The following is a 27,746-nucleotide window of genomic DNA, read 5'->3' as shown; positions in this document are numbered from 1 at the left end:
ATGAAACGAGGATAGGGGCAGAAGAAAACAATGATTTTGAGCTGAGTGAATGCCGCGGTAGCTTGATCGTTCCAAAGGAACACTTTGGTCGCCTTGCTTGTGAGAGCGTAGAGCGGCTTGACAATCTTGCTGTAGTTGGAGATGAAGCGACGGTAGTAGTTGGCGAAACCACAAAACACTTGGACGTCGTGGACTGACTTTGGTTGAGGCCAATTGATGATGGCGTTGACCTTGACGGGGTCCATTGCAATGCCGGTGGGAGACACGACATAACCAAGAAATTCGACCGTGTCGACGTCAAAGACGCATTTTTCCGCTTTTGACGAAGAGATTGTGCTCGTCGAGAACCTTGAGAACTGATAGAACATGTTCAGTGTGCTCGTCCTGCGTTTGGGAGTAGATGAGGATGTCATCAAGATAGCAGACGGCGAATTTGTCGAGGAAAGGTTGAAGCACAGTGTTCATCAACGTCTGGAAAGAAGCGGGAGCGTTGGTAAGTCCAAAAGGCATAACGTTGTACTCGTAGTGCCCGTAACGAGTCTTGAATGCGGTCTTCCATTCATCTCCCGGCGCAATACGCAGTAAGTTGTATGCGCCGCGGAGGTCAAGCTTGGTGAAAATCTTTGCATGGTGCAATTGATCCAAGGTTTCAGAGATGAGAGGAAGAGGAGCCCGATTCTTGACGGTGATGGCATTGAGGCCGCGATAGTCGATACAGAGACGCAGAGACCCGTCCTTCTTTTTGACAAAAAGGGCAGATGCGCCAGCTGGACTTTCGGAAACAGAGATATTGCCGAGCTTGAGCTGTTCGTCCAAGTATTCCTTGAGGATTTTCAGTTCCTCTGCACTCATGGGATAAAGCGCCGTCGAAGGAGGCGAGGTGCTCGGGAACAAAGGAATCTTGTGATCGTAAGCAGCATTATCGGGAAGGCGGGCAGCCTGAATCTTCGAGAAGATGCGGAGAAGGACGTGATATTTGTCCGGTATCGCGCGTAGCAGGTCTGGCTCGACGTCGGAGTAGATGTCGGCGAGATCGATGTGGAGAACATCGTGAGTTTTTGCTAGCCGGGCGAAAGACTTGAGCGACACCATGTGGATCTGCATGACGTTGGCATTGACTGGAGGAGCGGCATCGTGTTGGACAGGCGATTGATTGATGTGCGCCTTGCACGAGGCCGGGAACTGGACTGTGGACGCAGACCAGTCGATAACAGGATTGTGCTTCGCAAGCCAAGTGGTGCCAAGAATGAGATCGTAGCCGGAGAGCTCGGCAACGACGAAGTGGTGGCATTCTTGGTGGTTACCAATGGTCATGCGAAGGGGAGACGTGAATTGAGAGGCAGACTCGAGTTCCTTGCCCGTAAAGCCTTTCAGCGGGATTGCGCTGTCAAGGGTCACGGTTGGGAATCGGCCTCGGGCCACACAAGCTGCGCTGATGAAGCAACTTGTTGCACCGGAATCTAGGAGGGCAAACGTGTCAAGGGAACTATCACCATGGGAGATGGTAACAGGCAAGACACTTTGCGGATGAGACGAGAGAGGAGGCAGAGAGATGGAGAAAAGACAGAGATTTGCGCTATCGTCTACAACAGACAAAAGCGAAGGCGCGTGAGGGTCCTGAATGGCCCGGTCCCAGGAGTGCCCTACTGGTTCCTGCCGGGTCCATTTGGGGACTGCCGAGGCTTTTTTGGACACTTGTCTTGCCAGTGACCTGCTCCACCACAGTAAACGCAAAGGTCGTCCTGGATGCGTTGTTCTTTTCGCGCTCGCCTCTGAGCGGGAGTCAAGGGCCGGAATGTGGCGGAGTCGATTTCCATCGGCTGAGGCGCCTGCGACGTCGAGGCAACAGGGCGAAGGCGCTGCTGCAGAGGTTGATAGGGGTGGTCGCGTTTTGCGACTCTGGCGAGGTCCGCAGTGGAATTGTTCAAGCGCCTTGCGAGATTCTCGCGCTTCTGGATACGCGACTCCACCTTGACAACCTGCTGCGCTAAGGCCGCGTAGTTGTTGTCGACCACCTCGTCGAGCTTGAAGAGGGCCTCGGTGAACTTCTCGTTGAGTGTGCCGAGAAGCATGTCGCACTTGGTCTCCTCAGTGATATTCAAGACCAGAGTGAGACGCTCGAACTCGGCCAGGTGGACGCTGACGGAGGTCTCCTTTCCTTGCTTGAGGGTGGCGAGCTGCTTCTTTGAATCTGACACGGGATCGCGGACTGCAAAGGACTGGGTGAGGGCGTCGAGAACTGCATTGGCATCTGGCAGTCCAGGAAACGAGATGAGGCCAGTAGTGGGGTCCGCCACTGCACGCGCGTCGCGCCACTTCGCCGCATCGCCTTGGAGGAGTTGGAGAATCCAGGCGATGGCTATGCCCTCATTTGGGAAGAGGTAAGGGCAGGCCTGCATCTTGAGGCGACAAGATGCGGCGAAGTTGCGCACGTCTTGACCAAGAAGATCGGCGTCGAAGGGTTTAGGGTCCGCGATCTTGACGGCCGTCCTGGCCCAGTTGGCTGCTGGTGTGGGTGCAGGGACGGGTGGTGAGGCGGCTGCTGAGGCGGTAGCAGCTGCGGCGAAGGCTTCGAGCTGTGCAATGCGCTGCATCATGGTCTCTTGCATAGCAAGAAGAGCTTGGCGAGAGGGAAGCCCGTCGGCCTGAGGCGAAGGCACATCAGACTGGGCGGAAGGTACGTCGGGGACTGACGACATACTGGAGTGCCTGTACAAGCTTTGTTGAGTTTACAAAGTGTGACGAAGGGCGAACAGGACAGGACGAATGCTTGTGCTGAAGACAGGACTTGGGCGAGATGTAGGGGACAAGAATAGAAATTGTAAATTAAGGAACAAGACAGCGGAAGGCTGCCTACTTATGTCTACCAGGTACGAGCATGAGAGCGGATGGCGATGATGGGGATGGAGCCCACGGGAGCCGACTCTCAGCAGGTGAACAGTGAAAGAAGAGGGGAAGCGAGATTGCATGAGCCCAGTGGAGATGTCCGAGCTGCAAGATAAGGAAGAGACAGAACAAGGGACGACGTGGTAGACGTCGTCGACGAGTAAGAGAGCGAGTAAGGACAACGTGACAGAGCGTTGCCGGAAGCGGGGAAGCTAGGCGCGGGACGATAGGCAACGTGCTGAGGTGATAAGCGTCGTTGAATGGCGGAAGGTAGAAAAGCCGCGATGAGTTGCTAGAGCATGTGGTGCGGGAAAGTCGGATGCGAGGTTTAAGGCTGCGTGTTCGTTACAAAAATCCCGAAGCTCAGTCATATCTAACACAATTGCCATCGCAGCCGATCCGAGCTGAGAAATTGAGAATATTCTTTCCTTCTTCTTCTAGGCCTAGGAAGACTCCGTGCTCCCAGCTACGACTCATACATATGTGGCATTGGGCATACCTTCTGAGTCCTAGGGGTGGCCATCTGCAGAAAGTGTGGTTTGCGAGTTGACACGGCCCACATGGGTATGGCCAACACTGCTCTAATGTACGCAACAGGGGCCTACAGGGCGCAAAGTCACGGATACGCTACTAATTTTGCCCAAATTGACTCAACATAGCCACAATCCAAGAGGAGATCGTCGAAAAAGGTCTATTATACCTCGACCCCTGGGCTTTTGACACCACCATCATATGAACCCTCGCAATTTATAAAGACAGCCTGTCCGCACTGCTAGCTACACTCCCAGGCTCATCATCCTCTACAGTATCACTAGAGTCAAAGGCTGACCAACAACGTACGTAATACTCAAGTGAAAGAGTACGGAGAGATAACGACCAGGTTCAACAAGACTATCAAGTTCACACTGGATTGTCAACACAGACATGAGAGTTATTAGCTTTTGGGTCTCAGGACTGTTCCTTCAAGCTGTGCAGCTTGCTATATATTTATCGATCACCTCGATGGCTGAGGCAGCCGCAATTGAGTAAGGATCCACGCTATCGCACAAAGTCCTCCGATGGCTAATTGTCTTAGACGTAGAGGCTGGCTGGATCCTTTCAGCTATTGTGGTACATGCAATTGCAACAAAAAGAAATGCAAGTTTTTATGCCCGGACAAGTGTCTCCACAAATAAGACACCTCGATGAGTAAGGCAACATATAAGGACGATCGCGTTGTTTTGGTGAGACCTATTCGTAGCCTTGCTGCGCAGGCTTCTGTAGCTTACAACTTCTGCAGATCGTTGCTAGCCATATAACTACATCTGAAGCAGTTATGAACATCATGAAGTCACACTTGCACGGCAGCTGCTGAGCATACAAGATTCACCGGTTTTACTGTGTCTTTGCAGTTGACCGCCTTATCTTTACCCGTGTCGAGCGTGCTGAAAGGCAACCGCGAGATCAATTGCATTTCCAAAGTTTTACAGAAGGGTTGAGCAATGTAAGTTGTCGTCTATGTGTGAAGCTTCCTTAATAACCTCAGCACAATGTTGAATGAGCGCCGTAGAGGGGCAAAGGAAAGCAGAGGCGACAGTCAAGCCGAATCTCTAGTTGGTGGGCAAGAAAAAGTCACGCGACAGCTGAGCAACTTCTTCCTTGAGTGCAGCAATCTCCGGGAACTTGTCGCCCTCGCCAAGTGTCTCCTTAAAGTCCTTGAGCTTCTTGCCAGATGCGGACGCATTGACCTTGAGCGTAATCTCAACAGCACGATCAATGAATGCCACAACCTGCTCAAATTCCTTTGCCTCAAATCCACGCGTCGTCATGGCAGGAGTGCCGAGACGCAGACCATGTGGGATGAGCGCAGACTTGTCTCCAGGAACAGTGTTCTTGTTGGAGGCAATGTTGACAAGCTCAAGGACACGCTCAACACGCGCACCATCAACACCCTTCTTTGTCAAGTCAACGAGAATCAAGTGATTCTCTGTACCGCCCGTCACGAGATCGTAGCCACGGTCAAGGAAGGCCTTGGCCATGACTTTACTGTTGTCAAGGACTTTTTGCTGGTATGCCTTGAATTCCGGTGTCGCTGCTTGACCCAAAGCTACAGCCAAGGCTGTGATAGTGTGGTTGTGCGGACCACCTTGATGTCCTGGAAACACCGAAAAGTTGATGGGTCCTTCCAAGTCATACTGCACCTCAACGCCCTTCTTGTTGACGGAACGCGTTCCCTTGCGGTAGAAGATCATGGCACCACGAGGGCCACGAAGGGATTTATGCGTAGTGGTGGTGACGAGATCGGCATGGTCAAAGGGAGAGGGAACAACGCCTGCAGCGACAAGACCAGAGATGTGAGCCATGTCGGCGAGAACATAAGCGCCCACCTTGTCGGCAATCTGGCGCATGCGTGCATAGTCGATAAGTGCAGCATAGGCAGAGGTACCAGCAATAATAATCTTCGGTCTGTAAACAGAAGCGAGCTTCTCGAGTTCCTCGTAGTCAATCAAGCCAGTCTTTGGGTCGACTTGGTAGGGCAAGTTGGAGAAATAGGTTGAGACGGCAGAGATATTTTTGGTGGGTGTTGCGTAGCCGTGCGAGAGATGACCACCACTAGGCAAGTCAAGACCCATGAGACGTTCATGTGGCTTCATGAGTGCTTGGTAGACGTACAAATTCGCAGGTGAGCCAGAGAGCGGTTGGACATTGACTCCCCACTTTGCTGGGTCCAGTCTGAATGCCTCCAGTGCACGACGCTGACATGCTAGCTCAGCCTGGTCAATGAACTCATTACCGCCGTAGTATCGCGCTTTGGGGTAACCTTCAGAGTACTTGTTTTGCATAGGTGAGCCCAATGCCTGCATGACAGACTTTGAGGTGAAGTTCTCTGAGGGAATGAGGACGATGGAGTCTCGCTGACGGATCTTTTCATTCTCAATGATGTCGTAGATTTCCTTGTCGGTTTCCTGGAGGCTGCCTCCTAGGATGGACTTGGCCTGTGCATTGAGCGCGTAGGATCGAGCAAGAGCCGGGGCCCGGATACGCCTGATTGCATTGCGTGTTGCCAACATGGTTTAATGGATGTTGAGAAGAGGAAGAAGCAGCTGAGGGCCGTACAAGCTGGCCTGCAAGTGTTTCAGCTGTGCAAAGACCCGAGCGTGTTGCTGTCGCTGTTTTAGCTAATCGCGATCTTGCATCTGACAGCGCGCGAGAAAAAATATTTTGGCGAGATGGGAGGCGTGAGATTATTCCCCCATCTGCTCACAGTCAGAGCGAGAAGCAAGGACTGCCTCTTATACAGTGTACTTACGGCCCTGAACTTAGTCTTGTCTCGTCGCTGGGCATCTGCTCTTGACCTTGATTACTGCTGTAGCTCGTCGCTTGACTGGATCTTACAACACGCTGCTCTAGCTTGCAAACCACCTGAGCAAGCATACAGCCAACGAGCCCTATATTTGGCATTCTGCTCAAGCTATTTGCGCCCCTGAAGGGTCTCTAGACGCTCCCTACTAGCCTAGACTCATTGCGGACAGAGCCGACGTCAGGTCAGCTTGCAACACGCTCTGGCCACCAAAACCGCGTTTGCTGCAACTGTGCCCTATTCAGCGCCTCCCTTTGCGATCCTTTCGGTGCTGCCTGATGCAGCGCTGACAAGTGACAACTCACCCTTGCCAACTTTCGACATTGCAAAAAGGACACCGGCATGGAGGAGATGGATGCAGCCGGAAAGCGCATGCTGAGTCAAGCACTCAAGATTGCCAAGGCCGCCGTTCTTATGGACACCGAAAATGAACTTGAGCCAGCACTACACGCTTATGAACATGCGTGTAAACTCCTTCTTACAGTCATTCAAGGTGATGACTGCATAGGTGAGACTTCATTCAAGGCTACGCATCGCATTGCTAATCTCTTAGGCAACGATAAGCTGAAACTCCAGCGTATTCACGACACATACGCAGAACGTGCGGCCTTGCTGCGACAAATGAATCCAGCTTCACACAGCTGGCGGCCTGCAACGCCGATAGCAGATGACAGGCGACGCTCAAACTCGACCGTAACAACAACCATTTCTGCTCCACCGCTCAGCGCTCCGAGCAGTAAGGGCAGCATTAAGCAAGTCGATGGCGCAGAGTCAAACACCACACCGCCGATGCTCCATGCGCAACCAAGTCCAACGATTCCACTTGTACGCACAACTTATGTCGAATCACCCACGCCGTCGCCACTGCTAGACTTGCGTCGACCGTCGGGCGCGAGTATCCAAGGCATGATACAGACGCCGCGATCCATTGAACGTCAGGCATTTCGTCCCCTGATGACACGAACCACTACTGAGCCCGTTCCTGCTTCCACTACGACCGGCTCGGTAGCCATGCAAAAGACAACGAGCGCGACGAGTGATACCTCCCCCAAAAGAAAGCTACAGGATCGTTTGCAAAACGGTGGGTTTGTGTTTGGCCAACGTTCTCGCAGACCTAGTCAGCAGGATGTTGAGGATAGTCTGCGCACGCCAGTGCAGTCTTCCGTCTTGCCAAAGTCTCTCGATGTGGATGAAGCGGATTCGTCGGTCCCGGCATCCACGACGGATCAATTACTTCAACCTTATATGCTCTTCTCGCAACTGCGGCAGACATTGGCGTATGCAGGTGCGGAGAAGATAGCTGTTCAATTGACGCCTGCTCTACAAGTATCAGGCGACATTTGGCGTCAAAAGGATTGCAAGATAAAAGCTGAAGAGGAAAAGATTCAAGCCTACGATGGTGTTGCCAGAAGTTTACGATCACTTTGTCTTGTTGAGGAAGCAGGACAACCGATTGTTATGGCGGCATTGGGGCAATTGGAAGCGGCGCTCATTACTGCTCGCGCCATTCTTGCGAAAAAGCTCGGGGATCGCTTTGAGGGCTGTCTCAGCTATCGTCAGTATGAAGGAGGCAAAGCACCTACACGCAAAATGTCTTCCGCATCAAAGGGTCTTACCAAACTCTTGACGCGTCGAACGAGTTCTTCATCGGGCTTTCCCATACCGAGCAGCTACTACAACAGCTATTCCATATTTGGGGAACCAAAGACTGATACGCATGGCGTTTCTGTACTGGCTGGCGATGATCAATTCGAAGGTCGTCATCGGCTATACCAAGCAGTCCTCTCACAAATCTTTGATATGAGCCAAGTGCTAGCGAGGTTGAATGAGTCGATGGATCCGGATCAGATGCAGGTGAAGGATCTGCTGCGCTTTGAGCAATTGATGCGGCATGCGGCGGATTTCTTTGGCAATGTGGTGATACGTCTCTATCTGCATGATATTGGCAGTCTATTGACTCACAAGCTGAGCCAAAGGATGGCAATTTAGCTAAGAAGTAAGAAGACGTAGTTCATGCTTGAATTTTGGCTGAGTCAGCAATCTCCACGGCCCTGAAAGTCGCCATCAAACCATTTCCCCCGCCCAACACCATCATCACACACAACACCGGCCCTTTCTCTCTGACTCACAACGACTGAAACACTCAACGATGGCGCGATCATCATTCAAGGACGTAAGCGCCCCTCTTGCGCCCGCTATCATGCGTGCGCTCTCGTCGCGCAATGCTTAAATCGCGTTACGGCGCAATCTTGTTTAGGCAAAGCACTGACGCGCTCTTCACTCTAGGAACATCCATTTGAGAAGCGCAAGGCTGAAGCAGAACGTATTCGACAAAAGTACATTGATAGAATTCCTGTCATTTGCGAAAAGGTAAGGCGCGCCTGTTGCTTGAGAATCTGAGGTGGCGCACACTCTGCGTGCGCTCGATGCATATTTACATGCGCTGCCTCGATCTCAGGCGACTTATCAGTATGCTCCCATGACTGACATGATCACAGGTCGAGAAGAGCGATATTGCTACTATTGACAAGAAGAAGTACCTTGTCCCGGTGAGTTTGGCTAGCGCAAGTGGTGTTCTGATTGCGCGCGACATGGGCGCACTCATGCCACTAGGTCTGATGTGACAAACGCTAACAATCAAGGCTGATCTGACTGTCGGACAGTTCGTGTATGTCATCCGCAAGCGCATCAAGCTTTCGCCAGAGAAGGCCATCTTTATCTTTGTGGATGAGGTACTGCCACCGACTGCCGCGTTGATGAGCTCAATCTATGAAGAGCACAAGGATGAAGATGGATTCCTCTATATCACGTATGACATGTGCTCTTATGTTCATTGCATTGCTAACAGGGGCAGATACTCTGGCGAGAACACCTTTGGCCATGAGCTTTGAAACTGTGAAGAATGTCCAGCTATATTGCTGTCACTATGCAGTCCAATTGCTCGCGGTCGCCAGTGCCTTTACTCTACGTCTGTCTACGCCTGCGCCATGCTTATTTCCCCAGTCAGTGGTCATGGCGCCATGTCTCTCCTAGGGCCGGTTGCCTGCTCCTCCCCTGCGCGTGCTTTTTCTTCTCCTTCTCCAGTATTAGTATAGGAAGCTTGTGGCTCTTTGATGAATTGTGCGCCCATCTGATTTCTGCACTTGGATTTTGAATTTTGAATTTTGGGTGCGAGGGGCTGGACAGCAACCACGACCATCTCCCTGCTCACTCTGCTCGAATATTCGTGCTTCTGCTTCTCTCTATCGAACATCTCTTTTCCTGCTCAAGATGGCTGGCTCCATCCGCCGACATGGCAATTGCTTGTGTGTTCCCCTTCCAGCGAAGTCTGTAGAAACTTCCGCATGCTCTCATCCATATGCTGCTTTTCGCTCCCGCTAGCGGAGTACATGCTGCCTTGTGTATGTCATGAATGCGGATGTCTCAGGGCAGCATTGTCAGCAGCGACGCTATAGAAGGACTGATGCCCCATCGGCAAGGCCTGCTATTGTATTCATCTTTCGCAACACTCAAGCAACTACCTGCAACGAGCATCCTCACCAGGACTCAATCACACAGCCTCGCAGTGCTACATCAACTGACGCCCTTCTTTTAAACACTTCTTCAATTCTTTGCAAAGATGCTCTTCAACATTGCCCTCTCATCCGCCTTCATTGCAGCCGTCGCCGCTGCACCACGACCAGCGGAAAAGCGTCAGGAATTCATCGACGTCTACGAGACGGTCGATCGTGTTGTTGCTACTGCTTGGCAAACAGCATGGAAGACTGTTCCTGGTCAGCCCATGCCAACACCTGTTGCACAGACACAAGTCATTGTCAATGAGGTGCATGCAGAGTACTCCTACTCCTCTGGTGGATCCATCTACGCCATCCCCACAGTTTTGGCAGATACGCTGACATCTGTCGTGACGGCCGTTCCTACCTACGCATCTAGCGTCGACAACATTGTGCAAGCACCCGCACAAACCACCATCACCAACTCCATCAACCCGAAAATCACTCCTCTCGGTGCGAATGTCGGCACACCTTTGACGACAACCTTGCCACTCCGTTCCGCGTTGATTGGAGGGTCGACTGTTACGTTGCCTGCTGCGACATTGACGTACTATACGCCAGAGGTCAACAGCCTTGGTATGACCCAGTCTGCTGCCGCTGCAGTCACGCAAGAACCTGCAGTCCCTGTGGCTTCCATTGCATCGACTGCACTTGCCGTCAAGGACCAAGCCGCCGCTTCGACACCCGTCGCTGCAGTTGCACCTGCTGCCACCTCGGCAGCACAAATCCCAGTCGTCGCTGCACCTATTCCTGCAGCCACTACAAGTGCCGCCCCTTCACCTGTTGCTGCTGCACCCACGACCCTCACTTCTCCAGTCGTCAACAACCCAGTCCCACTCTCCAATGCAAACCAGGGCGATTTCGTCTACAACGTGCTTCAATCCATCAATACGGTCCGTGCCGCTCACTCGGCAGCTGCCTTGCAATGGGACGGTGCACTCGCCTTTGACGCTCTCAACTATGCCCAAACCTGCACATTTGATCACTCCACTGCTGCAGATTACGGTGAGACACTGGCTGCTGGTACCTCCACCGATCCTTCCTTCTACATCTCACTCTGGGCCGGTGAAGAAGCACTCTACGACTACAACAAGCCTGGTTTCTCCACTGCAACGGGACATTTCACGCAACTTGTTTGGAAGGGCACGACGAGTGTTGGTTGTGGCTTTTCAAGTGGGTGTGGATCAAGTTACCCATACTACCTTGTTTGTCGATTCAAGACGCCCGGTAATGTCCTTGGTGGCCAGGGCGATACTCAGTACTTTACTGAGAACGTCTCACGCGCTTAAAAGGGCATTTGAACTGGTAGTTTTGTTTGGCATTTTTGGTTTAGCAGGCGAAAGCATAAGTTGATATACATTCGTAGTGATTTGAGTACTCATATATCTTTTGATTGGAAAGAAGGCGCTTCGAAGCAGATGCAGAATGCGATAGATCGTGATGTGAAGCAAGACTTTGTACGCCAGTGAATTGAAGTCCGCCTATCTCTTCTTGTTCTTTGCAGCACGCCGACCTTGTCCTTTTGGAGGGGGTCCTTTACCCCTTCGTTTCCGCGCGTCCACATCCGCCTTCCTTATCTCCTCCGCTTCATCCACCAGTCCCAACTCCGGGAATGCTCGTATAATGGTTTGGAGCTTGACGTTTTCTGTTGGGTAGTAATCGAGTAGTGCCGGTCCACGTAACCGTTGTCGAAGGATTTTATTGCCGAAGCGTTGTGCGGTTGGATTGTGGACGCGATTGAAGATTGAGCAAGAGAGCTTCTGTAGCGCTTGAATGCGTGCTATCGGAGCTGCCATGGCTGTGACGAGTGTTTCTTCCAAAGTAGTCTGGTTGATGGTGTCGAGTTGTGTGCAGCTCTCACGAGATGCCGCCGACGACCTCAAAGTTCAAACTCAGGCACTCAGCTCACAACCCAATCTATGTCTCTGGTACTTTCTAGCTAAGTCGCTCTGACACAGTTGAGCTAGCAATGACTGCTGATAGCACTCTCGACTTGGCAGATATAAAAAGTTTTTGTCCATGCAGGGACACTGAAATTGAAGAGCTCCATGCGGTTCTCACAAATGTACGCGCTTGTCAGCTTCACGCTCCTTTACTGACCAGTTTCAGCTACCACGCCCAAGCAGCTTACTCGTATATGGGCAGCATCAGACTTGCAAAACGCGCCTGTTGAGCACTTACCTAGCTCAAGCGGCAAAGTCAGGATTGTCGCATCTACAACGGGTAGCGAGACTCGATGTCAGGCAATGCATTACGCAACGATCGTTTTACGAGCGTACCATCGATGAGATCCTTGGAACAACAATCATGTACAACAGAGACGGGAGGCTAGAGTCTGACTCGGTGGCGATAGATAACCTGGATGCATTCCACAGACGGCTCGTGCGAGTTTTAAGCACAGATGATCAGCAAGATACAATCATTGTCTTTGATCACTTTAGTCTAACGCAGTTCGACAACTCCGAAGCCATCATGACGATGATTGTGGAAGTTCTCCAGTCATGCAAGGGTAATGCAACGGCAATCTTTGTCGTGTCGAGATACAGTGATGTGCCACGCACATTATCGCTACCGACCATTCATTTTCGATTATACACGCCAGCGGACATCTTGACTATCTTGAAGCAAGACGCTGAGCGGGCTTACGAGCAGGCCGATGAAGTTGACTCTGCTCTTTGGCCAAGCATCTGGCAGCATTATTGCCAGACGATCTACGGCACCTTTGTTGAGCTCGTGGGCCATGATTTGCAATTATACAGACTACTCGCCAAAAAGCTACTGCCTGCATATCTCGAACCTGTTCGTCAGGGTCGTCTAGAAGCCACCAATCATGTGCAACTCGCGAGAGCAGCTCAAGCCGCCATGGCGAGAGAAGCTTGGATCACGGAGGAAGAGCAAATCACAGAAGATCAATCTGGTCTCACTGTTCAGCAGCGCAAAATGGCCCATGAAAGTGAATTATCGGTGAGCACACGCTATTTATTGGTTGCTGCCTTTCTTGCGTCTTATAATCCAGTGCGAACAGATGTCATGTTCTTCAGCAAAGGTCGAGGCCCTGCAAAGAAACGCAGAGCAGCTGTTGGCAAACATGCAAAAGCAGAACAATTGCCTCAAAAAGTACTTGGCCCAAAAGGCTTTCCTATTGAGCGTATGATTGCGATTTATCATGCCATCTCGCCAAGAACTGTCCCTGACGATGTCACAATCGACCAGCAGGCAAGTCATCTTCAGTGCTTGTATCAAAGTTAACCTTCAGATTGCCACAATTGCTTCGCTGAAGCTGATACAGAGAATTGGAAGTTCATCAGCTGACTTGCTCGACGACGGCAAATGGCTCGTCAATATCAGCTTTGACGCAATGCATCGTATTGCACAAAGCATCAAGTTTGAGCTATCCAAGTTTATGGAAGTCTAGGCTGAATACATGGGCACTTTCACCATCGACCGTCATGCACTTGGTCGAGTCCTCGGGAAATACTTCAAGGGAAGATGGCGTACCTGGGATCGTTCTACGATCGAGCAGCGTTCCGTCAATTGACCAGAGCTTCAGTCCTGTTCTTCTTTGGAGCGACATGATGCGTTTGTCGTCAGCCATGAGTGCAATTTGGACATCCCTGGGGTCTTCATGCTGCGCGCCTCCTGCGTAAGTGATATAGCTTTTTGCTCCAAGTCTGAGGTCAAACAAAGCCAAGTCTTGCAAGCCGGCTGCAAGAATCTGATGGCCGTTTCCGAGTATTTTAATCTTACATATGCCACGAGGTTGATATAGTCGCTTTGTGATATTCAGTGGTCCGAGTGGCATGCGCAAGTCGACCAGATCGAGCGCGCCACTACGACGTCCCAAGGCAAGCACGTTGTTGTCGAGAAATTGAACATCGAGAACATCCTTCTTCAGCGGTTTAGGTGCAATAGACGCGTTGAAGTCACCAGTCCTGTCGATTGGCAGCACATAAAGAACGGATCCGGCAAAGCACAACGTTCTAGAGTCCGGCGAGAAGGCGCCAGCTTCAACATGACCATCAGCTTGTTTGACTTGAATTTGCGTGACACCACCGTGCAGACGGCCCGTGAATAATGCTACGACGCTCGGATCACTGGAACATCGTGACGAACCAGCCCAACGTGTGCCATCACCGCTAGTCACTAGGCTTGTGTAGTGATCATCGAATCGGTTGTGGACCCTAGGTTCCCAAGAAGAAGTTTCTCCAATGGGGTTGATTGCGCAGGTCGCGATTGCAGGACCAAATGCAAATACAGCATGGCTACTGCACCCAAAGAAGCGAAAGGGTACTCGATTTTGGCCAGCGGGTAGATTGTAGGGTGTAGCATGCTTGTTGCTGATGACGTCTTTGATAGACCGAGGCCAAGTGTCGTTTTGGGTTCCTGAATTGCCAGCTTGTCTTGCCAGTAGGGAGCCCACGGGTGATTGACGCCAAGATCTGCTCGGTAGGCCTCCATGCAAGACCTGATAGCTATGCCCAATTTGAAGTGTTTGCGTCTCTTTGTTCATCCTCTTTTCTTCGACCTTTTGGCGTTTGGCTTTGATGACATTTGAGTACGTATGAGCAGTCGAGCCTCCAGTAGATGAAGCGTTTTCTGCATGTTGACTTGACGAGACTTGAGTGGATGGTCTTCCGAGCGAGGCATGTGCGAGCTTGAAGTATCTGTTGCGCTCAGCATCATAGTAGTACCCAGGTATATCTTTGGGAAGCATGATATCTTGTCATCTAGCCAGCTCACGTTAACAATGAAGATGTAGCTGATGTCGAGATCTGATCGTGAAATGCTCGAAGACTCCTCAGATGGCACAACTAAGAACGCATTCTTGAGTGGTAATATATATTAGAAACGCATATGAATGGCTGTTCATGCTTCCTCAATCTCAGCCATCTTGGTCTCAAGCTCGGCCTCAAATTTGCGGAGACGTGTAATCAAGCGCTGCTTCATGATGGGATTGATGGCACGGTCAATTTCCGCCTTCTGGTTCGCAATGACTTCTTGCAAACTAGCCACTCCTTCACGAAGCACCTTTTGTCCCGTCTTGCGCTCGATCTGCTCTTTTGAAATGTCCTCATCTTCGTCTGAGCCAACGTCACTACCGTCGCTTGAACCTTCTTCACTGGCGCTTGCAGCCGCGTCAGGTGTCGCAATACCAGTAGGACCCGGCGTATCTCTGGCTAAGGGCGTACCATAACCAGATGCAGCGGGCGAGTCCAGAGCTGCTTCCAGTTCTGCAGCCAGGTCTTCGTAATCTGAGCCTTCCTGCAATTCCATCGCCTCGTCAACATCATCATAGCCGTTCTGACCATGCTGTCCTTCTTCGTCTGGCGTCTGAGACTGTTCACGACGGAGCTGCTCCTTGTCCATGATGGTGTACGTCGTTTGCTCAGCTCTCGCGTCCAGCGCTAGAAGCCGATCTACTTCCTTTTCAACCGTTTCGATCGTCTTTGCAGAAGCACGTTTGCGAAAGCGGCGTTGTCTGACATAACGTAAAGGCGGAGTCAGACCATGTGGGTAGACAAAGTCTTTTGGCTGTGTCGGTATAGCGACGACTGTGTCTTCATGAGAGATGCGGTCACCGACGAGCAGCATTTGGCAGACGTCTGCGACCTTGTATATATTCTTCTTGTCAAAGGTTTTGAACGTCTCAGTGATGGTGGGCAAGTCGACAAGCTTGGCCGCAAAGAGCTTGTTCTGTACACGCACAACAGCGTTGCGAGGGTCCTTGAATTTGATCGAGACGCCTTCCATTGGCCCTTTCGCCTCGATTTTTGAGCGCACATACTCTGCTTCGGCTCCAGGCTTGAAGCGTAATATCATATGCGTCTCCACAAGCGGATCTTCTTCTCTATCAGACGCCTCAGAGTCATATCCGTGTCCCACAGTGAATGTCTTTCGCAAGACAATTTTGGATGGGTTCGCCTTTTGCTTGATGCGTAGCTTTTGCTGAACGGGGGTCTTAATCTTGAAGCGGTTCAGTTTGATGGGTGCAACAGGACCTGCAGGGACTGTCGCTCCAGCTTCAATCGGCTCGACATGAGTAGCGCCTGTCGCGCTATCGCTTGCTGTCGGCCCTTGTGTCTCCTCGCCAGGTGCCTTTGGCGGCTTGATTTTGATCTTAAACATTCTGCGGTCGCTCCCGCGTTGATTCTTTCCTAGCCAGCCCTCCTGGAACCAGCTATATGCGCTGCTCCATTAGCTGCTTGGTTGTGTGGTCTGCCGCTTCTGTCGCGTGAATTCAAATCCTCGAAAACATGCGACTTGCACACCGCTAACGAGCTATCCATGACTTATCATGTCTGACGGGGAACCAGCAGAGGCGCCTGGTGAGATTCTAGACAAGCAGCTGTATAAGGAAATTGGCAACTTGGCCTCGTGGACCGTCTCGAGTGAGAAGCCCGGCTTCGAGATTGATGTTGTACGTGACGACAATCTGGACACATACTGGCAGTACGTCGCGTGCTATTTAGGCCATACACAACGCTGATTTGGCAGATCCGATGGGCCACAACCTCATTACATCAATGTACATTTCTCGAAACGTGTACTGGTCGAGGTAGGACCGCCATTCTCAATGCAAGGCTTCTGACATGCAGTACCTGAGCATCTACCTACGCTACGAGCAGGATGAGTCCTACACACCATCTAGGATTCTTTTGAGATCTGGGACTGGCTATCATGACTTACAAGATGTTGTTGTCCTGGATTTGGACTGCCCAACCGGCTGGAAGCATGTCAATCTAGGTGAACATGGCAAAGATGGGCTTCTAAGGACTCATCTACTTCAAATCTGTGTCATTGCCAACCACCAGAATGGCAAAGACACGCACATCAGAGCCATCAAGGTATTTACGCCAAGAAGGTAAGCCGGATGATTCACCTCGACTTGACTAACGGCAAGCGATGCTTTTGATGAAGAACCCCTGCCATACACAAGCAAGGCAATGACTGAAGCGTTCGGGATCAGATAAACTCATGCAGCTATTCTCCTGGAAAAGAAACCTTTTCGCCAAGCATAAATAAGAGAACCTAGCACACCGACCCGCAAACCCAGGGTAACGACGATTGCTGGACGCACGGCAGAATAGTACTCTCGGATAGCCACGCCCACCCAGTCCATATCTGCATCATGCGTTAATGTGGCACGCTTGATCTGCCTCGCGGCCTGACGTGCACGACGTGTCATGAGGTACAATACAACGCGCAAGTCCCAGGCGCCAAAGGTTGGAAATTGCCATGTTGCGATGCTTGTATGGGGAGGGATGAGGTCGAGAAAGTCAGTGAGCACAGAGAGTGTCAGTCCCCAACAGAGCAAGTTGATGCCATTGGCTGAACCCTCGGGAACAGATTTGGTCGGGTCAAGCTTGATGGCGGCGAAACGCATGCGACCAAACATGGGAGTGGCCAGTTTCTCTGCGAGCCAGCCGCCTTGACGCGCCAAGCGGGTACTGACATCAACGTACTCAACCGTCCTCGAGGCGAGTGATTGCAAATTGTCCAGGGATACCCAGTGAGCACTGCTTCATTAGTTTGGGTATCTCGTGTTGATGGACGTACGAGGCAACCTCGGTCGGCTGAATAACAGGCACAGGCAAACCCGGCTGCTTCAATACATAGACATAGGAACACAAAGTCATCAGCATGTGTGTATTGAAGCTTGTTTTGACTTCGCGTTGATCAAGCGAGCCAATATGTAACGCATTGTCATTTGTGAGGTCTAATCCGACCTCTTCCAACGTCTCTCGACGGGCAGCTGCCTCGTCAGTCTCATCGGCCTCGCGTTTACCGCCAGGCAAGGCAACGTGAGCAGTCCAGCGATCACCGGAACGACTAGCACGTTTAATGAATAGCATATGCGGCTCAGCCTCAGCAAGCCAATCTTGGCGAGCTAGCTCATCGAGGCTAGATACAGGCTCAACTTTGTGATTGATACTAGAGGAGCCACGTAGCTTCCAGCCAATGACGATGGCTACACTTGCACGCTTCTTGCAGTAGTCAGGTGAAGCAAGCAGGCGTTCACGACGACCCTTGAGCAGTTTGAGGGCGTCAAACAAGCCACTGTTCACCTCGGACATCTATTAACGATGAAGCTATAGAGATCAGCCTAGATTGTAGGAGCACAGGTAACGACAGGAGTGGTATGGTCTGATCAGGCGATTCTCTCGCGTGAATTTGCGTTGAGGTTGAATCGACAACTGCAACGCACACAGGCGAAGTGTGGCGAGCACGTACTACAAGTCTACAACCGACCAAGAGCATGGTCAAAGTTCTGACCTGGAATGTAGCTGCACTGAGACCTCTTCCTCCAAAGCTTCCTGGCGGGAGTCTTGCCAGCTTCTTTAAAGCTCAAAAGGCCGACATTGTTTGCCTACAAGAGACCAAGATTGCAGATTACTCAAAGCTTACCAAGGAGCTTGCTGTTGTAGATGGCTATGAGAGCTTCTTCAGCTTCAGCGGAAAGGGATATGCTGGGATTGCTACTTTTGCTCGACGCGGATCTGTAAAGTGGTGGACCGACAACCCATTCAATGTCGAGATTGGCAGTGTCAAACAGAAGGCTTCAAAAACACAGGTGCTTGAGGATCCTGATACAGCAGTAGACACGTCCATCGGTCGCTGTGTTTTGACTGATCACGAAAGCTTCCTGTTGCTCAACATCTATGCTCCAAATGCCGGGCGTGGACCTGAATATCTTGCGCGCAAGTTCACCTTCTACAGCAAACTAGAGCAGTGCGTTGCAAAGTGGCAAGCAGCAGGACGTTGCGTTATTGTGACGGGAGATATCAACACCGCTCATTCTGAGCTTGACATTTACAATCCAGAGCGGTTTGCCGAGACGACAGGGTTCATGCCTGAAGAACGTCAGTGGATCACAGATTTTTTGAAGAAGCAGAACATGAGTGATGCCTTTCGGCGTCTACATCCTGACAAGCGGAAGTACTCATTCTGGGATCAAAAGCGCGACATGAGGCCAGGAAATTATGGCTGGCGGATCGATGCCTTCTACTGCTCAGATAAGCTCTTTGACACCGCTGAGAAGGACGTTGTCGAGAGCGATATCCTCAATGATGTCAGGGGATCTGATCACTGCCCAATAACACTCTCGTTGCCGCATATACAGCTCTCGAGCGAGCTCAAATGCAAAGACGCCAGCAGCAATAGACCGGAGGTGAATCAAAGACGCATCGATGGCTTCTTCTCGAAAAGCGTCAAAGGTCAGGGTGCGAAAACTGCTGCGAAGCGCGAGGCAACGACAGACGACGAGAATGAGGATAAGAAACGACTCAAATCATAGCTACACTGTTTTTTTAGCAGTCAAGTGTAATGAGGCCTTTGCATCGTCTTGCAACAGCTGAGAACGTCGAACAAGCCTGTGCCATCTGATGGTTTTTGATCCCGCGCTCCTCGGCATCCCGTGGCGAAATGATTGGCTGACTTACCACGAGGGAGACACTTTGCCAAGACCTACCATCCTTTGAGCTGCAGGCTGTGGCCGGTGTCTGAGGCAGTGACTGCCAGTGAGGCTGTGGGCCTACCTCACAAACATACCCAGACTGGCTATCTCCTGTCGGCCGTCCTAGAAGACCGTTTATGTTATTTGACAGTGGCATGATCTGAAGCTACAACTGCTGCTAAAGTGCACTCCATCATTTGTTGAGGTCAGGCCCGATCCGAGCTCAACTTTGATTGTCTTTGTGTGACGGTGGGAGCTGCGTCCTCGGCTGCCTTGGCATCTGAGGCCAGTGCTGACGCTCTAGGTCCTTGCTCCAGCTTTCCCTCTCTTCAGTGTCCTGATCATCGCTAGCGGTCGAAGTATGGCCAACATCGATGCGAAAGCCATCGTCACAGTCATCTTCTTCATCATCTCCATTGTCTTCATTCTATGCCCTGTACGCATACCTAGAACGAAGTACAGCATCAATCTGGCAACAGCTCCCCCATTATGCGTACTCATCCTGCTTGCCTCGACATGCATACCCATATCTGTCGTTTGGGATGGCATTCGTGGTACAGACGGTATCAAGCCATACAACATCATGATCTTGTTCTTTGGCTTGGCATACATGAGCATTTCACTGGATCTCACTGGTATTCTGCAAGCCGCTGCCTTCTGGGTCGCCAACAAAGGAGGCAAATCTGGCATCAAGCTCTATACCTACTTCTTCCTCATGTCTCTCATCCTGGCCGTTGTGCTAGGGAATGATCCAGTCATTTTGTCCGGCACGGCCTTCTTGGTATACTTCACGCGTGTTGCTGAGGTCAAGCCACTAGCCTTTCTCATTGCAGAATTTGCTGCTTGCAACTTGGGCTCCATGGTATTGTTCGTTGGCAATCCGACAAACGTCGTGCTCTGTGAAGGCTTTGAGCTCGGGTACCTGGACTTTACTGCCTGGACAGCAATCCCTTTCATCTTCACCGCAGTGGCAGGGTACTTGACCCTCTTGCTCGAGTTCCGCAAACACATCCCAAAAGAGATTATCGCACCAGATCTCGACCCAAGATCGGTGTTGATTGATCCTTTTGGAGCAAAAGTCGGTGCAGCACTGATTCTCATCTGCTTGATTGTCATCATTGGCGTGTCGTTTGCTGGTGTTGAGGTTTGGGAGATTGCTCTTCCCTTTGCTTTAGCGAAGGCTGTGTTTGATGTCAGCTGGGACTACTATCGCTTCAAGAATGCCAAGCTGCCAGATAGTGTTGTGGCTGAGAAGAAGGCAGCAGCAGAGGTGCCTGATGCCCAAAAAGCGCGAGTCAACGCTGATGGCGACATTGCAATGACGGCCATGTCATCCACTACCGCCAATTCGCCAGCGTCATCGCCATCACCGGCACGTCCAGCGAAAGCAAAAGACTGGCGAATGAAGATGCAGGAGCGCTACTTCTACCTCAAACGACGCTCGCCGACATCCTTTACAACTGTTGAGCGTCTTCCATTTCCATTACTATCTTTCACATTCTCGCAGTTTATGCTTGTTGAAGCATTGGTGTATCGCGGCTGGATCGACGTTTTTGCAGGATGGGGCGCAAAAGTCCTCGTGAACGTGCCTTCCACCATCTTCTTCATTGGCGTTGTCAGCATCTTGCTTTGTACATTTGCAGGCACCAACATCTTGAGTACTATTCTACTCACCAAAATCATCAAGCAGATCGAGGTCACTCATGTGCTCTCGGAGAAACTTGTCCGGGCAGCATCGATTGCTCTTGCAATCGGATCCAACGTCGGCGCCATTTCCGTCGTCTTCAGTGCAAGTCTCGCTGGTCTGCTCTGGACGGCCATCCTAAAGCAAAAGAACATCCACCTGTCATCGCCCGAATTTGCGAGATGGAATTTGCCAATCTTGTCCGTTGTAACGGTCCTTGGCTTACTTGTTGTCTGGGCAGAGATCGAAATCTACTACACTTACATACACAAATGATATGGCCTTCATTCCTTTGATGAATAGAAGTTCAAAGGTTAAATTGACATTGGAAATTTACATGCTGCACATCGCAAAAGCGGCCCCCCTCTCGTTGTATCATCTCCCCCGTTTACATGACGATACAATCTTTTTTGCTCTTCTTTTGCTTGCCATCAGATGAAGTCGAATCTCCTTTGCTTTGGAAGGATGAGAACCCACTTTTACTACTCACGCCGGTGGCGATGGATGCGCGCGTTCGCCCATTCGAGACCTGGCTGTTTTGACGCGTATCTGTCTGCTCACTTGATGCAGACGCAGATCCTTGCTTGGAGCCCTGTTTCGCATACACAGTGACAGAAGGCTCAGGTGGTCCGTGAATACGACTGCGTGTCGTGACTTCCCCGCGAGAGTACTGGATCTGTCTCGCGAGTTCGAAAAAGGCCTCTTCGACATTGATGCATTTTTTGGCACTCGTCTCAAGGAATGGGCAGCGCAAGCCGTTTGCGAGTCGTTTGCCATCTGCCACGGAGACTTCACGGTCTGCATCTCTGTCAGACTTGTTGCCAATGAGGACAAGCGGCATGGGCGCTTGCTCCTTGATACGGCTCATCATATCGACGAGGGGTAGGATTCTGTCAAATGAAGCCTTGGAACAGACAGAATAGACAAGCATAAAGCCTTCGCCATCCCTAAGCATGTTAGTATCATTTGTAAGGTTACGAGCCCATACCGAATCCACTGATCCCGGATGAATGCGTACTCCTCTTGGCCGGCAGTATCAAGGATCTCCAAAATACACTGCTTCTCATCCACCAAAACTTGTTTTCTGTAGGAGTCTTCGATGGTTGGGTCGTAGGTCTCAACAAAGTGGTTGAGGCACATTTGCAGCGTCAACGCTGTTTTTCCAATAGATGGCTCGCCGAGGACCACTAGCTTGTACAGTTGCATGCGAGATGACGACGACATGATGTGTCTGGCCCAGCGTCCTGAACCAAAAGAGTCGTGATTGTCTTTACGCGGACTGTCGCGCTCCTGACTAGACTAGATGAACAAAGAACAGAGGCCCTTACAGATAAGAGGGATGTCGCGCCGTGTGCACTTCAAACGACCGAAATGGTGTTATTTGTGTCAAAAGAGGATGAAGAGAGTGTGAGTGGGGAGAGATGGGTGGTTTTGGGTCGCAGTCCTTGGGCCGTCAGTGTGAGTAAGAGTGATCTGTCGCTGATGGGTGTCTGTCGTCCGCCAAGGCCGTCACAGGGAAGCAGCAGACGGAGCGCGTTCGGGCTTCCCGTCACTCTGAGGCAGCTCGCTCTCGGTGGCCCTGTCTGTAGTCTGAGGCTGTAGACTGTGCGACCCAACTTGACCCAACTTGACCCAAGGCGCCCACCCAAATTCGAGCTTCACATTGCCCCGCCTACAAACGGCTTCTACACACAGGCCGAGTGACTGCAGCAAGGCGACAAGGCAGCTGCTTCGTGACTCGGTTGATTCCACTTTGACACTGATTGACAGCCCTTGACAGGCTACTTGTATATGCCCAATCTTGACTTGTGTCACCCTGAACTCACCCTAACCCATTTCGAATCTCCTCTGCAGCTGAATCAGGCGACCAAGTCTATGGCACCGGACACAAGGCCGAGTCTAGCATTAGCAAGCCTCATATTCACGACACCACTTTGTAGCTACTTACTTCTTTGCAGCACTTTATGTCTGCCTCTTCAGACGCCCCGAAAGCCTAGACATCTGCTTGCAAAGGTATGCAAATCCTATGCCCGCACGCTTAACAGTCGTTTGGAAGCCGAGATAAGTGATCGTAAGTATGCGACCCGCGCGATGTGTCACTTGCGGAACCAGCTGCAGGTGGCCGGAATTCAACCACCATGACGCTAATGCATCTTCTTGGAATCGATCATATGCTGCGCATGAGCACTGGCTCTCGCGCTAGTAGAACCTGTAGAGGAGTCGAGGAGCTTCACTCTACCAATTTGCAAATGGCTACAATGCTACAGCCTGGAGAGTCCTCGTTCAACCAAAAGGCGACCTGTTCTGCTCCAGCGCTTCAAGTCTCCGTTGCCTCTCTAGCTCTGCTACCGCCATGATGCATTGCTAGTCACTGCCATGTAATGCGCCCTACGCTAAAATCTCCACCCAGGTCAGTCAAGACTCTTGGCCGGAAAAAGATTGCTTATTGCCTCTCCGACAAGCTCAGCGATTTGCCCTCGGACCGGCCGAGTACCACAAGGTCGCTTCGTCTGTCAAGCTCTGAAGGATACCTACACACCATGTGCAAGCTTCCTTGTCGAGTCGCTCGCGCTCGACACCTTGTGCGCTTGAGCAAGCGTCTGTGAACTCGGCTCTGGCGACGACATCTCAACCTCAGTCGTCTCCGACGAGCTCACCGACGCGATTGTCAGCGGCCGGGGACGTCCCTTGACGCTTTGTTCGTCCCGAGCAAACTGCCGCACCCTGCTGATAGGTGCTGGCATGGACGACAGACCAGAACCATACGTCACAGTACGTCCCAACGACCCTTCTCGAACGCTTGCGAAATCTGCTCCACGAAGATCATTGTCGATGGTGCTTCCTGCTAAGGTAGTCCGTCCCTTTGGTTGATGCTTCTGGATGAGCCATCGAAGTACGTCAAGCCACAGCTGATGGTCATCGCGCGTCTCGCATGTGAAGCGAATGGATTGATCGCCAGAGAGTAAGAGGAGGGATCTATCATGCCCGTCAGCCATTGTGCTTGTGTCTTCAATGTCCAATACTTCTTCAATCTGGAATCTGCGAATGCCAAGTTGCATGCCAACTGCAGGTCGCGTGAAAGACCAGCTCACTGCCATTTCGGAGAGACGCAGCGCGACAAAACGTCGGTGACGGACAGGTTCTGCTTCCATTCCGCGACGCCACCTGAATAAACCTGGCCGTGTCTTGCGAACATACTTGTACATGTACGTCCCAATCATGCACTGTGCAATCATACGGGTCATTGGATTTGTTGTGGAAGCCCGCACCACCTCTCCAATACCGTCACTCGAGCTCACAGACGAGGCCACAGATCTAGTTTCGACTGATCCTATTGGGTATTTGAAGCGTTTGAGACCCATAGTGAAAGACTTGGCCTTTCTCACCTCCAGCTGGTTGCTGAGGATGCTAGGTGTCCCCACCGATGACGCAAACTGACTTGCAGTTGCCGCAGTCGTCGGCAGTGCCAACAACAATGACTGCACACTCTTGTGTGTTACTGAGCGTGTTCGATTGGAAACCAGCATGTCAAGTGTTGGGACTGAAGCTGGGTAATTGAAGCGCTGCTCCATTGCTGTGCTCTCATGTCGCTCCGATCGCTGATTTGCTGCTCGGTCGATATCTGGTGCTGTGAGCCAGTCCAGCATATCTTCGCGCATCTTTATGAGGTTGAGGATGCCAGAAGATGCAAGGCTGAGGCGCTCGGTCACCGGAGAGGTCTCGGCATCCACCACTCCTTGATCTGTTTGTGTTCCGACAGAGATAGTGACCCTTGGGATCGCTTCATCAAGCAGAACAGACTCAAGATGAACAGATTTACCTACAGCCTCATCCTGTGGCTCTGGTGCATCTGCGCAGAGTCGCGTGCTGTCCGAGTCGCTGGAGGCGCTCGAATCAGCGTCCTCTGCCGCTAGGTCCACAAGTTCTTGCCACAATGAGTCCACTCTTGCAGGAACCGTAACGCTGATTTTTGATTTGGGTCGAACAAGCCGATTGTGCTTTACAGCAACCTCTAACCTCGACTCTTCAGCTGCTGAGCCGCTTGGTGAGTGTCTCGCCCCTCGAGGAGGGAAGGTGAAGACGCTCGACTCTATGCGGCGATGAAAGGTTGTTGCGGCCGTATGCACTTCGCCCACAGAATCATCATCGGCGCACGACGCAGTGGAGGAATCGGATGATGATGGTCTTTGCTCATCAACATCTGCCTTTCCATCGCACTGTTCGGACAAGGCAGGTGCGTTCTGCCGATACAATGCCTCAGTCTGAACGTCTTTGAGCTCTGCTTCGAGCTGCTTGACCCTTTCGGCTTGTTTGGCGAGCTCACTGTTCTGCTGTTGCAGCCGTCTGTTGGCCTGAGAGAGTGATTGCGTTGTCTGAGTCAAGTCTTCCGTCAAGCTTCCAAGTCTGGCCTCGAGCTCTTCTTGACGCACCCTCTTCTTCTCCGTCTCTACTGACAGCTGCTTTTGCACCCTGATGAGCTGCTCCTCCGATCTGGCCAAGTCTACGCAGACTCTCTCGTAGTGGTTTGTCAAGTCTGCATACTTTGCTTGTGCTGCCTCAAGCTGTGACTGAAGCTGATGGATCGCGAGCAAGAGTTCTTGTTGCAGCTCAGTGTCTATTCCAGCGCTACTCTCCTCTGCGTCGCCTTCTCGGCCGATATGGCCCTCGTGGGTAATGGGAACATCTCTCCTTTGTCTTCTTCGCCTGCTGTTGTTCACTGCGGCAGCCGCACTAGGTCTTGGTAGAGTATCTTGCTGAGTGTTGGACATGTCACTGACTGCTGCCTGCAGAGTCGTGTCCATGTTAACCTGCTGAGTGTATTCAATAGTCTAATCCGGACCTCTCCTGCGGCCTTGCTTGCATGCGACCCTGGCCCAGAGCGTCGATGTTCTTCCATTCAGGGGTAGAACTAAATTACCTCGCATCATCTTTCTTTAGTCACATGAGCAAACATCTCCAAAACAAACTCATCGAGTCTAAAGGCTTACACGTATACGACATATCACTACAGCTTAGATCCGCTCTGTATGCCTGCGACTGCTTTAATCACACCTTCATGCAATTGCATTGCTGGGCTAATGTCGACTTCTTCCAGATGGCTTGCACTGCTTCCCCCCATCTCAAACACGTATCTCTGGCGGTTTGACGCGCTGTATTGCGGCCATACTTGTGTGTTTGCTGGTTCACCCCTTGCCGCAAACGCGACCCACTTGTCGACGTAGTCTTGGGCAGTTCTTGCTTCCTCCGCATTGGCGTCATTTCGCCAAAGACCAGCTGTTTTGAATACAAGAGGCAGCTCTGACGCATGATGAACACCCCATCCAAACTCTCGCCACGACGGGAGAATAGCATTGCTCCTGTACAGGAAGCACTTGACCTTACCGGCTTTCGATAGCCGCTCGATATCGAATACGACTGGTCCCTCAAACAGCTCGTTGTGAATCATACGCGAGGCCGGATGCGACTCGAGATCACCCTTGTGCTGTTTGGCATCTCCGATGTTTGCGTAGACATGTGGATAATATGCTGCCGCTGCGCCATGTTTCTTGACAAATGAATCAATTCTTGATTGATCGTCGTGCATGCCAAACAACTGGGCAAAGATAAGACCTTCGTCGGTACAAACCCCAGCCATGAACGACTCGAGTGATGGCACAGTCTCGCCACGGTCGAATTTGGCAGCTGGGTGCTCAGTCCAGATGGCATTAGGCCCTTGCTCTTGGCATGCGGAGAAGATCAAGCCGGGCATCTTGTGGAGGAAACCCAGCAAGTGCTTCATGGGAATCTCTTTCGCTCGCCTTACGCGTTCAGCCTTGTCTTCAGAGACAATTCCAAATGACTTGAGTATCAAGTTCCAAAGGGCTTCGTGATCGCGAATGTTGAGGAAAGACATGGTTCCTGTCCCTCCAGATTGAGCAATGGCTCTTTTGAAGATTGCATCGCGACCGACACAATGATAAACGACACTCGCAGCACCTGCACTTTCGCCGTAGATGGTGACATTGCCTGCATCGCCTCCAAATTTGCGAATATTGTCTTTTACGAACTTGAGTCCAAGCAATTGGTCCCGTAGACCATAGTTGCCAACGAGCCCGTCATTGTCTCTCAAATCCTCCGTTGCAAGAAAGCCAAAGATGTTGGTACGATAATTGACGGTGACAATGATGACTGGCTGAGAAGCATCTCTGATCACATTAGTCGCATCATAGATCATGGCACTAGCGGAACCATCTTTCCAGGAACCTCCATACAGCCAAACCATGACTGGTAGGTCATCTCCTTCCTTGGCACCATCAGGTGTGTAGATGTTGAGCGTGTAAATATCCTTCTCGGAAATGCCAAGATGCAACCGCTTCAAGAAGCCATCAACCTTTGCCATACGTTGGCCCATTACGGCGGGTAATTGTGGCGTAGCAGGACCATATTCGAGGCAAGCTTTTGTAGCTGACCACTGCATATGCGGACGAGCTTGTTCCCATCTGCCGGCCTCGCCATATGGTAGTCCAAGATACTTGACTACAGGCTTTTGATTGCTTTTTGGCTGATCAGCTGTTGATTTGTCGGATATTACATGCGTATCTACGAAGCCAGACACTGGTCCGAGCGTTGTTTGTATCGTGGCCATTGAAAGAGGTAGCAGACGGTCAAGGTGCACATCGCGAATGTCAAAAGGGTGAAGCGCGGGGTAGAAATGTTCAGATGGCGAGAACTCTTGCTTGTGAAAGGCTTACCCCTATACCCCCAATTCTTGTATTACAGCTAGCAGTACACTTCTAAGTTTACAGCCGATCTTGACAGCGGAGGCATGTTGAGAAGTTGAAGCAGCCA

General features: G+C 51.4%; 15 protein-coding genes across 15 annotated transcripts; 7 read left to right on the top strand and 8 right to left on the bottom strand.

Annotated features, from left to right (window-relative positions):
• Positions 1–4,475: 4,475 nt before the first annotated feature.
• On the bottom strand, positions 4,476–5,936 carry BCR37DRAFT_394614 (serine hydroxymethyltransferase Shm2; the record flags this gene model as incomplete). Its single annotated transcript, XM_040871494.1, has 1 exon — positions 4,476–5,936. The coding sequence occupies one exon, from the start codon at positions 5,934–5,936 to the stop codon at positions 4,476–4,478; it is 1,461 nt and encodes a 486-aa protein (XP_040723562.1).
• A 512-nt stretch (positions 5,937–6,448) lies between these two features.
• On the top strand, positions 6,449–8,624 carry BCR37DRAFT_111150 (uncharacterized protein). The gene is made up of 2 exons (XM_040865929.1): positions 6,449–6,734; positions 6,780–8,624. Exons 1-2 carry the CDS (start codon positions 6,569–6,571, stop codon positions 8,213–8,215), a joined length of 1,602 nt encoding a protein of 533 aa, XP_040723561.1. The 5' UTR covers positions 6,449–6,568; the 3' UTR covers positions 8,216–8,624.
• Positions 8,376–9,117, top strand: BCR37DRAFT_403410 (autophagy protein Atg8 ubiquitin like protein; the record flags this gene model as incomplete). The annotated part of the gene is made up of 5 exons (XM_040872000.1): positions 8,376–8,399; positions 8,513–8,596; positions 8,725–8,775; positions 8,869–9,035; positions 9,081–9,117. The coding sequence occupies 5 exons, from the start codon at positions 8,376–8,378 to the stop codon at positions 9,115–9,117; spliced, it is 363 nt and encodes a 120-aa protein (XP_040723560.1).
• A 1,526-nt stretch (positions 9,118–10,643) lies between these two features.
• Positions 10,644–11,021, top strand: BCR37DRAFT_333502 (CAP domain-containing protein; the record flags this gene model as incomplete). Its single annotated transcript, XM_040867104.1, has 1 exon — positions 10,644–11,021. A coding segment is annotated over one exon (378 nt), but the record flags the coding sequence as incomplete, so codon positions are not given.
• On the bottom strand, positions 10,900–11,629 carry BCR37DRAFT_382330 (mitochondrial ribosomal subunit S27-domain-containing protein). The gene has a single exon (XM_040869854.1). It carries the CDS (start codon positions 11,574–11,576, stop codon positions 11,262–11,264), a length of 315 nt encoding a protein of 104 aa, XP_040723558.1. The 5' UTR covers positions 11,577–11,629; the 3' UTR covers positions 10,900–11,261.
• An 18-nt stretch (positions 11,630–11,647) lies between these two features.
• BCR37DRAFT_110993 (origin recognition complex subunit 5 C-terminus-domain-containing protein) lies at positions 11,648–13,100 on the top strand. The gene is made up of 2 exons (XM_040865927.1): positions 11,648–11,845; positions 11,890–13,100. Exons 1-2 carry the CDS (start codon positions 11,750–11,752, stop codon positions 13,027–13,029), a joined length of 1,236 nt encoding a protein of 411 aa, XP_040723557.1. The 5' UTR covers positions 11,648–11,749; the 3' UTR covers positions 13,030–13,100.
• BCR37DRAFT_111976 (uncharacterized protein) lies at positions 13,074–14,922 on the bottom strand. The gene has a single exon (XM_040865932.1). The coding sequence runs from the start codon at positions 14,492–14,494 to the stop codon at positions 13,172–13,174; it is 1,323 nt and encodes a 440-aa protein (XP_040723556.1). The 5' UTR covers positions 14,495–14,922; the 3' UTR covers positions 13,074–13,171.
• BCR37DRAFT_339236 (TAFII55 protein conserved region-domain-containing protein) lies at positions 14,653–15,696 on the bottom strand (the record flags this gene model as incomplete). Its single annotated transcript, XM_040867327.1, has 1 exon — positions 14,653–15,696. A coding segment is annotated over one exon (1,044 nt), but the record flags the coding sequence as incomplete, so codon positions are not given.
• Positions 15,697–16,075: 379 nt separating this feature from the next.
• Positions 16,076–16,646, top strand: BCR37DRAFT_350320 (anaphase-promoting complex Apc10DOC1 subunit; the record flags this gene model as incomplete). The annotated part of the gene is made up of 3 exons (XM_040867993.1): positions 16,076–16,230; positions 16,276–16,336; positions 16,377–16,646. 3 exons carry the CDS (start codon positions 16,076–16,078, stop codon positions 16,644–16,646), a joined length of 486 nt encoding a protein of 161 aa, XP_040723554.1.
• Positions 16,647–16,681: 35 nt separating this feature from the next.
• Positions 16,682–17,924, bottom strand: BCR37DRAFT_382325 (NUDIX hydrolase domain-like protein). The gene is made up of 2 exons (XM_040869853.1): positions 17,338–17,924; positions 16,682–17,297 (listed from the first exon to the last, which is right to left on the bottom strand). Exons 1-2 carry the CDS (start codon positions 17,853–17,855, stop codon positions 16,754–16,756), a joined length of 1,062 nt encoding a protein of 353 aa, XP_040723553.1. The 5' UTR covers positions 17,856–17,924; the 3' UTR covers positions 16,682–16,753.
• Positions 17,925–17,948: 24 nt separating this feature from the next.
• BCR37DRAFT_111116 (Endonuclease/exonuclease/phosphatase) lies at positions 17,949–19,148 on the top strand. Its single transcript, XM_040865928.1, has one exon. The coding sequence runs from the start codon at positions 18,038–18,040 to the stop codon at positions 19,073–19,075; it is 1,038 nt and encodes a 345-aa protein (XP_040723552.1). The 5' UTR covers positions 17,949–18,037; the 3' UTR covers positions 19,076–19,148.
• Positions 19,149–19,595: 447 nt separating this feature from the next.
• Positions 19,596–21,194, top strand: BCR37DRAFT_350220 (uncharacterized protein; the record flags this gene model as incomplete). The annotated part of the gene is made up of 2 exons (XM_040867988.1): positions 19,596–20,504; positions 20,649–21,194. 2 exons carry the CDS (start codon positions 19,596–19,598, stop codon positions 21,192–21,194), a joined length of 1,455 nt encoding a protein of 484 aa, XP_040723551.1.
• BCR37DRAFT_382322 (ras family-domain-containing protein) lies at positions 21,149–22,507 on the bottom strand. The gene is made up of 2 exons (XM_040869852.1): positions 21,907–22,507; positions 21,149–21,865 (listed from the first exon to the last, which is right to left on the bottom strand). Exons 1-2 carry the CDS (start codon positions 22,140–22,142, stop codon positions 21,307–21,309), a joined length of 795 nt encoding a protein of 264 aa, XP_040723550.1. The 5' UTR covers positions 22,143–22,507; the 3' UTR covers positions 21,149–21,306.
• Positions 22,508–23,255: 748 nt separating this feature from the next.
• Positions 23,256–26,110, bottom strand: BCR37DRAFT_112059 (meiotic cell cortex C-terminal pleckstrin homology-domain-containing protein). The gene has a single exon (XM_040865933.1). It carries the CDS (start codon positions 25,718–25,720, stop codon positions 23,450–23,452), a length of 2,271 nt encoding a protein of 756 aa, XP_040723549.1. The 5' UTR covers positions 25,721–26,110; the 3' UTR covers positions 23,256–23,449.
• BCR37DRAFT_111324 (Alpha/Beta hydrolase protein) lies at positions 25,822–27,566 on the bottom strand. Its single transcript, XM_040865931.1, has one exon. The coding sequence runs from the start codon at positions 27,541–27,543 to the stop codon at positions 25,924–25,926; it is 1,620 nt and encodes a 539-aa protein (XP_040723548.1). The 5' UTR covers positions 27,544–27,566; the 3' UTR covers positions 25,822–25,923.
• Positions 27,567–27,746: the final 180 nt, after the last annotated feature.

Source organism: Protomyces lactucae-debilis (genome assembly GCF_002105105.1).
Source record: "Protomyces lactucae-debilis strain 12-1054 chromosome Unknown BCR37scaffold_17, whole genome shotgun sequence".
Lineage (NCBI taxonomy): Eukaryota > Fungi > Ascomycota > Taphrinomycetes > Taphrinales > Protomycetaceae > Protomyces > Protomyces lactucae-debilis.
This window is presented reverse-complemented; position numbering and strand designations above follow the sequence as displayed.